The sequence below is a fragment of the Opisthorchis viverrini genome, assembly GCF_000715545.1.
Source record: "Opisthorchis viverrini unplaced genomic scaffold opera_v5_138, whole genome shotgun sequence".
In the NCBI taxonomy this organism is placed as follows: domain Eukaryota; kingdom Metazoa; phylum Platyhelminthes; class Trematoda; order Opisthorchiida; family Opisthorchiidae; genus Opisthorchis; species Opisthorchis viverrini.
In genome coordinates, this window is record NW_008751794.1 from 621444 (window position 1) to 637455 (window position 16012).

The window sequence follows — 16012 nt, forward strand, 5'->3', positions numbered from 1 at the left end:
ACCAAAAACGTTTGGCTATTTTTGACACATTTGGATTACATTCACATTCTGGTGCTTTGTAATCAAAAGAACGCTTGTCATCGGATTACTATTATTCATGACCGGAGGTACAGAGTGAAGTATATCGTGCACAAACTAGGCTTTGCCATTTGTACGGCCATGACGCTTGCTCAATAATGTTTGTCTGACACAAAAAAACTGAAACTACACGCGGATGACCAAGCTAAATTCGGTTCAATTTGAAAAAAAACTATACATTTGCCTGTTTGTGCAAGTAAGAGGAGTCATGCTAACGTGTCCGCCGTGCCACGGAGCTTTGTCCGCCAGATATCAATATTCTCCGGAAACTTCTGAGGTCATCAGCGGCTGCCTTAAAAACGGCCTACCTACTCCGTAAAGTGAGCAAATCAGTGTGCACTATTCAACCAACTGCATCACTTGCATTACCTATTCCAGGCAACTCTGAAATTGTTATCTTCATTCGGTCACGTCACCATTCGTTATTGCTGAACGAGATGTATTGCTAGGAGAACATGAATTGTGTGTACAATGTTAGCAGCACCTGGTTATGAATATCCTTCAGACTATATGGTGAGGTTTTTCTACTGCTAATTTTTGGTTGACCTAACATCTACTTCTAATGAATTGGCTTGGAGTATCAGTTTCCGGAGAACAAAACACATGTTCACCTGTGGAAACGGGCGTGGTGCCACTTGAACTGTGTGCAGCATCCAATGGTCTATTTTAGGCGGTGCAATATTGAAAATCCGAACTTTCCAGGCATCTATTTTCGGGAGCATAATATCCACCGTTTCTTCAAAACGGTTTTGGCTGTCTCGTCAGCACTCACCTGGAATTTTTTTATCACTAATCCGTAAACGAATTGAAAGCTTCGAGCCATTCTTTGTTCCGTTGACGTTTGCTTGTAACGAACGTTAACTAGACTGTTTTCCAACCCTGTCAGATGAAAATCCAATGTCCAACATCTGGCCCGACAATCTTTTGGTCGAGACTCAAGAACACTCGGATTAAGTGTGTGGTATACGAGCAACAGCTTTATAGAATAAACAAGTTAATGTTTTAGGTGGGGTAAACCTGTTAAAATCATGAGCACCATTGCGCGTGCGCAGGAAAATAACTGTTCGCACTTTGGCAACAAAAGTTTCATCTTCAGACATTTGGCTATTCCAGGCTCAGTGAACCAAGACTCAGTACACTGTTGAATGCTTTGTCACTGCTAATGTGTAAGTACTAGCGAGACAAAACTGGATACTTTTCAGTCGAAAATTTGTCGGGTTTTTGAGATCCATCTAAGGAAAAAAACTAAGATGTACTTAAAAGCTGTCAAATCGGTAAAGGGCTTCTAGCGCATCCTGGGAGTTTTGGGCTTTAGATGGGGTTTTACCCACCCAAGGGTGTGAGCCTTCGACAATTACACGGTTTTAAGTGAAAAAATAATGTTTGCCGAATGTCACAGGTTGTAGTATTCATGACCATACATATTTACGTGGGCTATCAAACACAGTGGGATCTCACTGGTTTGAAAATCAGGACAAATATTTAAGTTGGATTTTAAAATAGATCTTCCTCTAGATATGAAAACGGAAAGTCATTGTTGTTTTTATGGAAGCAGACATTTGGATTTCCCCCGTGAAATGCCATCTTCGCCCATAGCACCCGACGAATCATCGAACGCTTTGAATAAGCAAATAGATTTTGCCAAGAGTCCGACACATCTCCAAAAGCAAGTCATCCGTATCTTACTTTTTTTGTCACACTTCTTGAGATTTTGTGAGGAGACCAGCGAATTGTTAAAAGAGTAGTTGGCTGTGGATTCTTCTATTGAAGCTGGTTCGTGAGATAGACTTATGGGTAATGTTTACCAGGAAATTTCTACGACTGAACTGCGCACCCATCTACAGTTGTTTGGGTAATGCACTTTGAATAAAGCGCTCATTTTGTCAAGGTTCAAAGAATCCTTATAAGGAAGCTGTTTAAAAATTTTTTGGAAGTTTCTCGAAGGTTCACCAACTGGTTCGCACCTCATTTGGCTCACCATGCCCCCGACTGTTCGCCAACCTTATATTTTGCATGAACCCAAATTCGACAGATCCCGACAAATGCACCCCAGTTGATGTCTAAATGAGCGTTGTACGATCCTGTGCTAAGGCCTTGATCTCAAAGCAAGGAATAGGTTACTTAGCCTAAACGCACGATCTAGGTGTCCTATCTGACAGGTAACGTGTAGTCTAATTCACCTACGGACAGTCAGTAGTAATTGCGGCGAAACCGAATTCTAAGAACTTCCCCTGCTTTTGTTCAGTAGTCGCAACTGGGCAGTGAATAATATATTGAATTGGACTTGGGCAGACAGTACAGATAGGTAGACCGTGTTTCTGCAGGAAATTAACAGTAAATCATGAGGAGAGTTAAAGAAAGGCTTACGGCTAGATTGAACCTTGGGCAGTTAGCAACACAGGATGGCACACGAAGGGCAGCGTGCTATCGGACAAATTAAGCGGGAAAATTGTTCAGTTCAAAGTGGAACAAAATTTCAACAAGTCCATGGATAAATGTAAACAAATCGTCTATAGAAATGGTTGTGGTAGAGTCGGCTTTGTATAAAATAGAACGGTTCAGTCTTGAAACTTAAGCAGTCACGGAAGGGTGATGAACTAGTCTGAGGAATAGGGAAACAAATAATTACGTCACGTAATTAACAAGCGTATTTTTTCAAACACTGTCATTTACCAGAGTGGGAACCGGAAAAGCTCCCTTTGTCTGTGAAGGTGTACGGTACTAGGGTATTATTCATCTACTCACTAAGGTAGTGTATCCTTGTGTGTATACATATATACACAACTAATGGAATAAAGAATAATTCAGTGAAAAACCTCAACATTGGAAAAATATGTTCACCGGAAAATTGACAGTGAAGTAAGTTTGCAGAAGAACTTACTGGGCACACTTTGCACGAGCTTGCGACTGAAACACATTTTGTGTTATTTTTTAATATCGATGGGCACACCATACACTCATAACATTGGATTGCATCAGCTACAGTGAAGAAGCGCATATTGTTGATGAAAGCTTTCTAACTCGCCTTCTCGTGACGTTTGAATAAACATAATTAAAACGAGCGGAAAAATAGCATTACTCAAGATGTAGCACCAAGGGTAGTAGAACGAGATGCAATTCAGATATCTCTTAAAACATCAATCTCCAGTGTAACACAGTGTAACAAATTGTAACAAATTGAGGATAATTATGTATAGCTGAGTTTTTGCGATATTTTTATAAACCTTGCTGAACACGACGTCCTGAGCTAGATACTCAATCAAATCTGCGGTGAATTGCCTCTTGCAGAAGGTGTTATTTAGTAAGGTTGCACTCAGATTTTCCAGCAGAATGTTCTGAGTGATATCCTCCTAAAATTTCGTAGATTTTAAGGTTTCTACTTCATAATGAATAGCTGAGATACATGTCTCTACGATAAGTTATTTGATTTTACTGACCCTAGATTTCTGCAATCCTGTCGTATTCTGGGAGGATGAACCAGTAGGTGACCCTTTACCTGAGTTGTGCTGTCCTTTATCCTTGTGGGACTGGTCGTCTTGACCAAGCATCAAGAAAGGGTATATTTGGTTGTTGCGACTGGGTGTACTAAAACTTGTATCCTATGGAATCTGCAACAGTCCTCTAAAAGATTAATTCCCAATAGCAAATTATTTATAACGGTGAAATATATCTTTTGTTTTTCTAATGTATCAACTGATCGCCTTATAAGTCGCCAGCAAGAGAAAATTTCTGCAAATATATTGCTTTGATGGAGTTACCTGGGTGCCTTTTCCATATAGAAATTTTGATTCCACAGATATTTACGCAACTTGGCAACCCATTCAGTTGTGAAACTTGTAGAACGGATCAACCTCAAGTGTCTGTGAGAGCACCAGTACTAAAGCCAGCTCGCAATTCTGTTAATTCCAACATTTTCTTGACTTTACCATCACATGCGTGTCTACCTTATGATGAGATCCCAGAAAAGCAAATCGTTATTACCTGGTTTCTTGTCGGACGTTTTTCTATAGATTATTTAGGCTGTTATTTAGGCAAGCGTTCCCCACCTTAACACAGCTGGATCAATATTTCTGAAACTGTACTGTCTGAATTTGTGTATAATATGAAATGTTTTCTTCCGTTTAGTCCCAACCAATTGTTGTGTCTTTAATAGTACGACATTGAACTTTTAAAATTAAAATATGTATTTGATTTACTTTCATGACGCCCCAGTTTTGCGTACCTGTATGAATGTGTCTCTTGAAGTTGATTAAGTAGTCAGGGAAAAACCCCATCTGTGCTAGTAAAATGCTATATACTGGTTGGTTCTGTGCACCATGGGGGTTCGGTGGTTTCAAATTTCGTCAAAGGGTTGTACATTTCTCACAAATTTAGTGATATTTTATTGGTGTGAGAAGATTTTGGTTATCACCGCATTATTCAAAATGATCTTTTCAGTCTGACTAACGGTTAAAACAGAAATGACCCGACAGCTGCATCACCCAGCATCCTTGGCGCACACATCCACAATACTAACGATTACTTTGGGCTTTTTAAATGGAATTTTTTATGAAGCAGCATCAAAGTTATAATACATATTATTATACCAACGTTTGTGCAGTGAATATCTGAAAAAAAATCATAATTCATCGGAACAAAAAACAATACAAACATACTCGTTGGCTGACTACACACATGGTCATGTGTAAGTTTAAAAAATAGTCCAAGATGAAAAATAATGTACTGGCTAAATGCGGTTCGGGAAAGCAACACCAAAACTCCAAAATGAATACAGTAGTGAAAATATTTTTGAGAACATAAACCGTGGTAAAATATTGGAACTCAGTTAATGTAGCAGGGTTAACCTGGAAGAAATCCAATTAATACTGATATAATTTGAGGCGACGCCCGCATTTTGAACACACTTGCAATTTCATACTTGCTCAAAAAAGGTTTGCACTTGTAACCTGTTGCCATGATTCCAACCGGAACTAAATATGCTCTTGATTGATCCGCGCCTTTAAACACGGCTTCTCGTTGATCTTTCTGTGAGCACGATCACCGATGGAATCTCTTGATCTACAAGAGGCAACAAAATGTCTAATGTCAAGGCGGAAGAGCCGGAGATGCAGAAAAAAGTTAATTCCTCCTCCACTTATGCCTTGGGGTTATTTAAATTATTACCTGTTTGCAAAAGGCAACCATGATAAAATTTCTTCAAAATATTGCTTATACAAAGCAACCGGCGAATACCTTAGAAGAAAGGCAACGGGAAAAAATCTTTGTGAGGCCCATCGAGTATGACTGTTCGTTTGTATGCTGAGTACTGCTATGCTATGTTGCGGTTTGAATGATCAATGTCTTGAGTCTGTCTGCGGGATTTTAGTTTACTGTCAAGCATTTTTTCATTTTGCGTTTTACAAAATTAAAGCAATGTCGGGCAACTAAATTGGAGCAGACAACTGCTGCTGATCATTTTTCTCATGTTTGTGACACTTTAAGGATTTCAGCCAACTCAATGATAGCTAAATAAATATCTTCCGATAAAGCGGATGGACTGTGACGGTAATTCGTGTTCCTTGAATTATGGATGTAGGCCTCCTTCCACGTTAAACTCTGTGATATTTTGTCATTCTACATTACGCGAGAAGCGTGGTATAATACTTAATATTAAAACACAACGGACGTCTTTCTCGAGCTAGGGGTATCCCTGACAGCATTATCCAAATGTTTTACATATCACGCACACGCATTGTCCCTTATCTGGTGACATACACTGCACATTGTGTGAGTATCAGCCAAACGAGCGCGTTACATCTATAGTATTATTGTGTTTTGTGGGTACTATCGCGCAAGTGCGTATTACTTTATCCGATGCTCCATCTTGATAAAGTTTTTGGGAGTATTGGGGTATCGAAATAATATCCGATGAATGGATGACTATCCAGTTTAACTTCTCAATAATCCGCTTGATTTGTCAGAACACCTAATTAAAATAGCTGGACAGTCGCTTAATTTTGGAGAAATGATGCAACTAGTGAAAATCATCATCAAATATGATTTTACTGATGAATTTTTGTCAAGGAAACATGTGATCCGGCGTTTTGGATTCATCATAATCAGGGTGATTCTTATTCATAGGTGGCTCTCAACCGGTAACTAATGAATGCTAGTTAGTTTTGGGTGATAAACTTAACATTTTGTTTTTCGCCTGACAAGTAAAATTCGGTAACCGAAGAAAAAACAAATCATACAATTATATACATAACCTGAAAATGTGTGAACAGTAAAAGCTTTATTCGACCAAGTATAGCAAAAATCAAATTTGGTGTCACCTGATATTTACTTTACCAATCAGTTTCCACTCAACGAATAAAAGACCGGCGATAGTTTCCTACTTCGCTACGTAAACAGTGATAACTCATTCAAACCTAGGAAATTGTGGTAAGTAAATTCTTCAAAGACTTCATCAGCTCTGGTTGAGCAAAATTCCGCATACCTAAGAACTAAAACAGTGACGGGATTTGGAATTTTCGCAACAGAATAACTGTATACTCCAAACATTTCGGCAGTTAAAGGACATAATCTTCTGTTCCGCGCAGCAAGCTGACATCTTTCAGAATTTCTGGATCCACCACTACCTTCACATCTCCATCAAGATCTCAGCTAATCATACCCGTCTAGTTTACTCATTTAAAATGCCTACACAGAACATTGCTTTGGCGTAATTGTTCTGCTCCGCGTCTCACGAGTTGAAAGTTCTGAAGCTCTTGGGTTGCAACTAAACTGTGTATTCAGCGTCATCACCAAAAACTTACCGAACGATTATTTGCATGTTTTGTTTGGAAAAGGTTGAAATTTCACTTCTCGGGGTGCGCTTAGAGAATGTGAAAGAACAGTGTATTTTGGAACCGGAAGGAATTCCGGGAGTGTGGAGATGCAAATATATGACGACAAAACATAGCAGGTTGTTCAGGTACCTAATATTGGTTGCAAATCTCTAGCAGTTTTCAAATTATAATTCTAAGTAAAGTCTGAAACGTGCGATTCGGTAGTATATATCCGAAGAATGCTTTCTATGTTAAATGCCTTCTAGAGGTCAATGGCGTGCTTTGCAAAACGTATTAGTCTAAGCTGACCCGGTGTAATCTGATTTTGCACTACATTGGTTTTGTGTTGTAAATCCACATGTTCACTATCATTTTTTAAACTTATTCAATTCAGCTGACGCAGGCAATCCTGTTATTATTTGTGCAAAGCTTACTTAGTAATCTGAATAGATTTCAGACTGTGCTTAGATCGTAATGCATGGACACTTGTGGATACACTTGCAACAGCTGAACAAGTTGTGAAGGTTGAGTACTTAAGTGGCCCTTAGCTGCCGGCAAAAATACCTTGTATCTGAAACATCCGGGAATTTAGTTTAAGTAAAGCCCTGGACGTTTTGACACTTTAAAAAATTCCATACACCTGAAACATTTCCAGTCAGATACTGCTGAAATACGGCTGTCTGCATCAGGCGGTGCATGACATTTTTTGGAGGGAATAGGATCTGTGTGATTTAGTAAGCGAATGAAATCTAAGCGTTGACCAAAGAGCACGAAGTAGAATACAAATTGTCACCAAATTGGGTCGGCTTATATGAGATTGTGAGCGTTAAGAACTTAAACGTTTTTAGAATCGCTTGCGCTGATTGGAATGCTAGTCAGGTATGCAGATTAAATTCTGCTTCCGATGGCTTTGCTCATAGTATCCCTTGTTTTTGCCGCGCCCTCCATTTTACATGTCGGATAACGACAAACAGGTAAACTTAATTCGTTTCACTGCACACTCCCGTGTATTCTAATGGTGACATGCCAAAAAGTCAACTTCATAAGCAGTGCACCGATTGGCCCTCCGGCAAGCTCCACTTTCTCAACACCGCAAGCCCTTTTCCTGCCACTTACGTGGATATGAATAAACTATTTAACCAACCATTTGAGAAACTGATTTAATTTACGTAAATCTCAACAATTTTTGGAATGCACTATGAATATGAATGCACTTTGAATATTGGGTTAAGCCGTATCAAAAATATGATTACCAGCTTTAATAACCCAACCTATATTGTAATATGACCAAAGTGGTCGCCGACAAAATCACTCAAACAGATTGGTAGAACTTGACTTTTCAGTTTGCTTTGTTTATGTCACGCTTGGTGCTGTTCATGCACCCATTAACTTTGTACTGAAGGCAGATCGCGAGTAGGCAGTGACAGCAAAACGTCATAAGTCACGATGTATTTCTTGTCTTTTTGTGACTTTAATGTGCCGAAGTAGAGCAACAGTTTTGTGTTGCAAGCGCTCCGATGTCGCCACTCACTTATCATGTCATCTAATTAGGTGGTAGAAAATTTAAGCGCAGTAATATATATGGTGACAATAACCAGCAGTCTCGTCATGGTTCATTCCTCTCAAAAAAGCAATGGGAATGTTCTCTCCAGGGCATTTAGCGAAACTCCAGATGATATGCTGCTCATGCTCTCCAATGGATTTTGTTGACGTTGGTGACCTCATACTAAAGTTACAAAACCCACATAGGTTTATTTTTGTGAATCGCACAACAACTACACACGTATATTCGCCCAAAACACACTCCCTAAAGTTTTCAGCGGGTACTACCTACCAACGAATGAAAAAACTTCTAGGGATACCACAAATCAAATGTTGAGAAGTTATATTCTTATGTTAGCCAAAAACATTCGACAATCCGACGTAGGTCATCTCAACAGTTGTGTTTTGAGGGAAACTTTTTTTAGTGCACGGCTACACGTATAATAAAAAATAGACGCGTTTAATCAAAGTTCACAACACTTGAGTCTGCTCGCATTGTGATCTAGTGATGAAAAATTCTGGGGCCGAAAATATTTCGGCCATAATTAAATGCAAATCTTTCTCATCACAAGCGACCCCGCGTTTTTAATGCTGTAATATTTTTCATTTATCCGGCACCTTACGAAATAATAATGTAGAAAATACTCTTCAGCTATGCATCTGTGCGTTGAGTCTAGATTTTGGATCCGGCGTCATTTGGAGAGCGAAACCATCAATTTTTGAAGAGATATACTATCCATCTACACTCACATTTTCCCCTTATGAAAGTCATACGGCTGATTGATTTACACCCCACTTTACATTCCGGAGCTGTATATGAACCGACAAGTTATGAGTGCCAAAAAAACATTCACTAAATTTCACTCTGGACGTGTAACATTGCGAATTTCAAATTAAAAATCATTAACATCTGGCATGTTTAACATAAGATTATAAATCACATTTTATTTCATTGCGCCATGTACAGTAAATATATTAGCAGTCAATAGAAGTGTGGAAGTAAATGTCTATGTTTCGCGAAGAGCAACTTAAATTACGCTCACAAAATTGAGTTTTTCTACTTTATGGTGTTTCTCCGTGTTGGCGATGTCTCAACAGTGCCAGGCGGGAAACAGGTTAGTGAATAGTTTATGCAACCAAGCACAAAGTGTCTATCAAAATGATACCGGGGAAACTGATACAATACGGTCTCTCTAGAAAAATATCTTCTTGTATAACATCGTCGCCAAACTTTCACCACAAATTGGTAGGCCAAAATCCACTGTCCGAAAGTTATTAATTTACTCGTGTGGCCGTGTAACCGTACTTTGGGAGTGTGAGTTAGAACCAAGGCGTGGGACGCAACGCCAACTGTAAAGAAAATCATTGACCTTGTGCACAATGAAAGCCAGCATCCACCAATTTGTTTAGCTCTGGGAAGTTTTGAGTGGAGTAAAGCAAACCTCTCCCACCTGCGGTCGGGATATGTAATCTGTTTGGTTTTATGTACCGCTGTCTTTCCAATGGTGCTTCTATATTTGAAAAATAGCGGCAAACAATCGTCTTGACAAGCCAGAATACTTTCATATGATTGCTTTGGAAGCTCACGAATGGTTTGGCAGTATCATGGCTCCGGTTGTACGCATAATGCGCGAGATTTCCCCAAACATATGTCGTAACTGTACCCCCTGAAGGGCAATTTTCCGAAGGCTCCCATTCAAAAACGATGGGGCGCATGCAGGTTACACTAGGTTGTTGACTGCTCAGGAGATTTCATCAAAATTGATTTGTTTGCTTCTATCAATATATAGTGCAGCATCTTGAACATCGTTTTGAATGAAACATGAGGTCAAACTTGTGAATCAGTATAATATAACAGACAATATATTTAGCTGAGATTCAAATGAACCCCATGTGAAATCCCTCCAACTAAGATAGAAAATCTAAACTGTGCATAAGTGTTGTGTATATAAAGAGATATCGACAACGAAGTTAATGGGCAGGACACCCCCGTGCAGGATGTTGCAGGGGTAGATGCACCCTGACAATCACATAAATTCTGGCGCGCATCGTAGAGTCTATGGAAAGCATCGGTCTAATTCTTCTGTACCAAATTGTAAAGTCTAGTTTCCATTTTCTGTTGTGAATCATGTGGTATGTGCAAGTAGACAAATGCTTTTAAAAATATACCTGGCGTAACGGGATGCACATATCATGCTTACATTCTAGACCTGGGTTTGGCGTAGTATGGACCGACATGGAACGCACATAAGCCCATTCTAGGGTCGCATTAGTGCAGTTAAATTATAACATCGCCTATGGCTTACAAGATTGGCTGCTGCAAGTCAGCAGCGTTGATCGTTTTGGGTGCCTCGTGTATTTGGACCGCAGGTGATTTTTAGTATAAAAAGTTAAATATGACACACACTAATGCAAGATACTTTGCATGTAATGCACTGAAGCTTTTATCACCCATGTTGTTTTTTCCCGCCCTTCTGAGTATCGGTTCTGCATAAAGTGCCCATTCAACCTATTTTTGATGATGAATTCAGCGTGAAAAACATATTTAAAGCTCACTGAAGAAATTTGTCGAATAAGGAATTTCAAGGTCTATCATAAATGCTGAAACCGTGGAGGGCGATATTCTGACCCCACGATTATAAACCGGATTATAGGAAAAACATTTCAGTTTTCCTGCTGAATTTAAATATGGTTCCTCCTGCTTGGCGAAATTAACCGTCAGGATATCTGAATACTACGGATAATAAAAACGTTGATATACCTAATGAAGTTATACTTACTGAAATTTCTGCATTTTCTTAAAGTTTCTGTAGAGCACTGGACCAACAGCAGTTCAGTACATACAGGGCCCGTGAAATGTTTACAATATTTGCAGCTTTTTGTGCTACGATTTTTATCCCGAATCTACGACATATCTAAAATAACGGACTCCAGTTGCAAATGGGATAAAATAAATGAAGCCGATTTATTGGTGTTCCATATGGGGAAGACCTCATGTCAGAGACACCATTCTGAAAAGTTGCATTTTACATAAAACAATCGTAAGGGCAATTTATAAATGAAGAAACATTTTTGAGTGGGTGGATAAACTCAGGCTTTTCTGAATGTGACATACTTGAATTTTGTTCGGTATTCTGGTAATATATTTCAGATGCAGTTCCTCGATTATTCACCCGGATACCAGAGTAAAACTGGTGCAACTGGCTGACAGGTTGAATCTGTCGTCTTGACGGCCAGAAGTTTAATATGTAAAACTAAGATAACTAGACGGCAGTCTTTCAGTCCCAAATAAACATTCATTTTGACCCATTTCGTTGCAGCATTTCCCATTTCTTGCTAACAAACCACAGAACTCACTTAAAAGAACTTTCGTATCTGTCGTTGATCTGACACTTAATTAATCGTTCGCAAAATAGATATTCTGGCTTTATTTTCATTTCTTTTATTCTTCACGATTCAATGCTATGGTATTTAACTGTACCGAAATTTCACTGGTTTTCCTACGGCCAACTGGATGGCATGCGCTTTGATCGTGAAACGTTCTCTTTGCTGCTCTTTCTAGAACATCAGATTGGATTCCGTGACTTAATTTATTTATTACATCAAACATTTTGTACCACAAAGCTTCAATAGTTCTGCTACCTTCTGCCATTACGCGTGTCATGCGATAGTGGCAGATTCATTTCCATATTTCACCCGTGTGGCGCAGAAGTGTTTGCGGAAAAATGGTTGGAACGCCTCAAAGTGCTGAGCTTAGGTAACTAAGTTTTTTTACAGCAGTTATCGGTACGGGTAGAGTATTTGGGTGATAAAATATTTATTATTTGTGTTAGCCTGTGAATGAGTGATTTCGACAGTCCTTGTCATATTCACTGTTTTTGCATGCTGTTTCTTGACATTAAATGGCTGCATGTATATTTATCTGTTGTAGACTCCTGTCCTGACAATTTCTTTCTGTATTTCGTCGCATTGTTCTGATAGCTCACTTTGTTGGTCTTAAGTCCAGGAATTAAACGGCGTAAATTTACACCTGAATGATAAATCGAGAGAATGTCTTATTCACTAGTTCGTGAATAACAACTCAATTTCAATTTTTCAAACAGTCAGTGTTAAATTTTCAAAATTGAAAATGATCCTTACGCCACAATGCTGTTAAATGTTGACGTAAATTCCAGAGGTTGTCTGTATCATCTCTTGTTTGCCTGCCCAAAACTACTCTTTTACAGCTCTACTTATGAATATCAGTCATGGTGCGCACAATTATTTACACCCTCTGACTCCAAATATTTCAGTGGCTATAAATAAGCAAGTATTATAACTCACTTCTAAAGCGAAATACAATGATATTTCTCTTGTCAAATATGCTCGAATAAATCTTAACCATATCGGGAGGGAACGCTTATTTTTTTATCGGCATGTTTAGATTTTTATTCTGCCTAGTGTGTGCTCAACGAAGGAACATTCGTCATCTGAATTAGCATGTCACGAAAACCTGGTTGCTGCTGACTGTTCAGAAGCAACCAAAGTTTTTGTTGCACGAAGTGACTTCATCATTCGTCCTTGTTTAAAATGGGTGACTTATAAACTCCCATGGTTCGCTTAGACTCGGGCGCATACAATGTGTCCAAAAGGTTACATAAGGGCAGATAAATATATATAAAGTGTTGTCATGAATCTCCCGAATGTCTCTAACTATACTAACACGATCGCCTGACAAAGTAATAGCATACGAACGCCCAGCCATACAGACGCGTTAAATACCAGCGTAATCCGCTTATGGAAATTCGACAGTATATTCCTCACTATGGTCAAAACGAATTTTTCATCACTGAGAACAACAGGTTGTAGGAGAACGGAAACCGAATAATCACTGTATTATGGGTAGCTGACGATTACCTTGCGAATAGTGTGTGATGCAATCAATTGATTTGGTGCATACGCCCTCCTCATTTAGAGATTATGTTTAAGTATGTATATAGTAGAATCCAACTAAGAATTCCAGACGCCACAAGGCTGTCAAAGTTCCATGATATAAATGCATGGTAACCAGGATATTTCTCAACATGAATAAATTGGCTCAAAGACCCAGTAAGGATTATTTCACTGCCTTCCGTTAAAAAGGACAGATAGAATAACTCGCATCATCGGTGATAACAAATTTAAGAGGATTATACCGACAGATCAGTCTCTTGTAACGATGTCATTTTACCTGCCTTGAAATGTGCCCCAAGAACTCAGGACTTATGAGTTCCATTTGACAATGACAGATTAACTGAAGTCACTTACCATACATTGGGCATCGCAGTTATCAAGAATATATATATTTGTAGAATTTTCCGCAGGATTTTCCGGACATTCTTCACATCTGTAACAACTTAGAGCATTTGCTGAATTTGTACCTATCGCTGTGTTCCATCCTCACCTTGAAAAATGTAAAATAATAATGCACTAGTGATTAACATGTGCATGATGCCAAGCCTAAGTCGCGAACATTTCAATGACGAAATACCGGAGCGTAGAATATTTATATGCACAGGCGCAACTGCGTTTTTTGGGGTGAATGACGCCAGTAGATTTTGGATCACATGTGTAAGTTGAATAAAACTCAAATAGAATTACAGATCTCTTCAACAATAATTTTCTGTGTTTGTGCTATCATGCTTCTTCCTGCGACCAGTGGCATAATATCTCGCGTATGACACACGGTCGTCACCTTAGCACCAACAACTCGCATTTTAACAACGGTGATGTACGCATAAATCGTAACTGAGCAACAATGCCTGCTGCACGATTAGTGAATGCACAGAGGCTCATTTTCATTCAATTTTCTTTAAAGGCCAAAAAATTCCTAATCAACGCTGCAAGGTTGAAAGATGTGCGCTTGATCGTTGGAGGATATGTGCGTCACCCTATTTTTATAGGCGTTGGACATAAGTTTTCCTAACCTAAGTAACACCAAGCACCGAACCTCGAAATTTTACAGCGTCGAACAGAAAAATATACAAGGGTGTTGGTGTGGCTAAAAAGTCACTGCAGATGGTGCACTTCACCGGCTGGGGCGAAATCACTCTAATTTTTGTAGCGCTCATATGCCAGACGGTGCCTTTATTACGGACACCCATGCGCAAGGTATGATAGAACTGCTGGTCCGTAACTTAAGGCTGGTTGTAATTAAACATCTTTCACAATTATCATTCATTGTTGAAGAGCATGATCACAGACACAAAAAGTGACATAAAAAGTAAGAGCGACGAATGCGAAAGGGTAATAGGAGAATATGGGAGAAAAGAGAGAAACGTCCCATTCGACCAACACACGTTTAAAGACCAACAACCAAAAAACAAACAATTGTGAATGCTCTTCAAGGCGCGATAAGCGCTAGCACAATCAAGACTCACACACCAGGCACAAAGCGTCCGTCATACTGGGTCTTGTGTGAGGTTAAATGACAAAAATGTACATTCAGAGCCATGTGCCGCGCATAAAAGTGGCCTGAGGATGTCCCAGTCCAATAACAGCCTTAGCGGATTGAGGAGAGCAGATCCCTCGATAAGAGGTGATCATCGGTTGGTTGACCAAAAATCGACAACACAACCGATTGGACGTAGGGCTGAAATCATGCTCTTCATATCAGAAGCGAGATGGGTGGGTTGAATGTCTCCGAGATCGCAGGGAGAATATTAATGAATAGAATATGTACTGTGGAAAGGATGAAGGTATTCGACATGAACGCTTCATTTGGTGGGTAGAACAATCAACCAAACTAAGAACAACGCAAAAAAACTGAGTGAAGAGAAAAACAGATCCACGAGAGTGTGATAAAGACGCCCGGTTTGTTATAGGTTCCACGAACCATTGAAAAATTACAGAATGATTTAGTATTTAAATCGCTAGCACAAAACACTTGGTTTCAAATTAAATTACCCTGCCACCAAACCAATTGCTTAGAGTGTATTGCACAAAATGCTTCAGAACGTATTAGGGTATAAAATAAATTGTGAAGTGAAGATGTCAACACAGTTTCACTCAGCCGATGCCACACTTATGATGCCTTTAAGTTTGACGTCAGAATGTCTGCAAGCAAACCTCAGCGCCTGACCAAGGGACAAGCGATCTACAACCGACACTAATATGCGGCGGCCAGGGGCTCAACAATATACGGCTACCACCAACGGTGCAAATAATGCTCGACTAATTATGTTGCTAATTGTGCCATCGTGATCGGATTTCGTGGATAATTTAATTTTTACCTTGTTTTCTAATTGCGCGAAATTTCCTCCTAACTTTCTTGAGATATCCCTTCATTCTTCTGACAAAAATGAGTAAATTTACCACTCTAAACATGGTCCAATAGTGGTGTATGGCTAAGATATAGCACATGTGTTGCTCAACCACATTTCTGAAGAATGCAAATGACACAGGGCTTTACGTCATGCACACGATTCTGTCGTTCAATATAGTACTCCCATTACGTTGAGCCAAAAAGCGCAGGACGCTGTCGTACCACGACTCATGTGACTGCATGTTGTGAAACATGTGAGGCGCCATCTCAGGTACGCGAACAAGAGATTCCTGCGGTTAGT

The 16012-nt window shown here is 39.4% G+C and overlaps 1 protein-coding gene across 1 annotated transcript in view; it reads right to left on the reverse strand.

The window, feature by feature from the left end:
* Positions 1 to 16012, reverse strand: part of T265_06578 (hypothetical protein) — a gene marked incomplete at both ends in the record, with an annotated part of 38101 nt that overhangs the window by 3334 nt on the left and 18755 nt on the right. The window contains 2 exons of the mRNA XM_009171881.1: positions 851 to 1054; positions 13716 to 13794. Of these exons, the coding sequence (XP_009170145.1) occupies positions 851 to 1054; positions 13716 to 13794 (283 nt within the window). The remainder of the gene's footprint in view (positions 1 to 850; positions 1055 to 13715; positions 13795 to 16012) is intronic.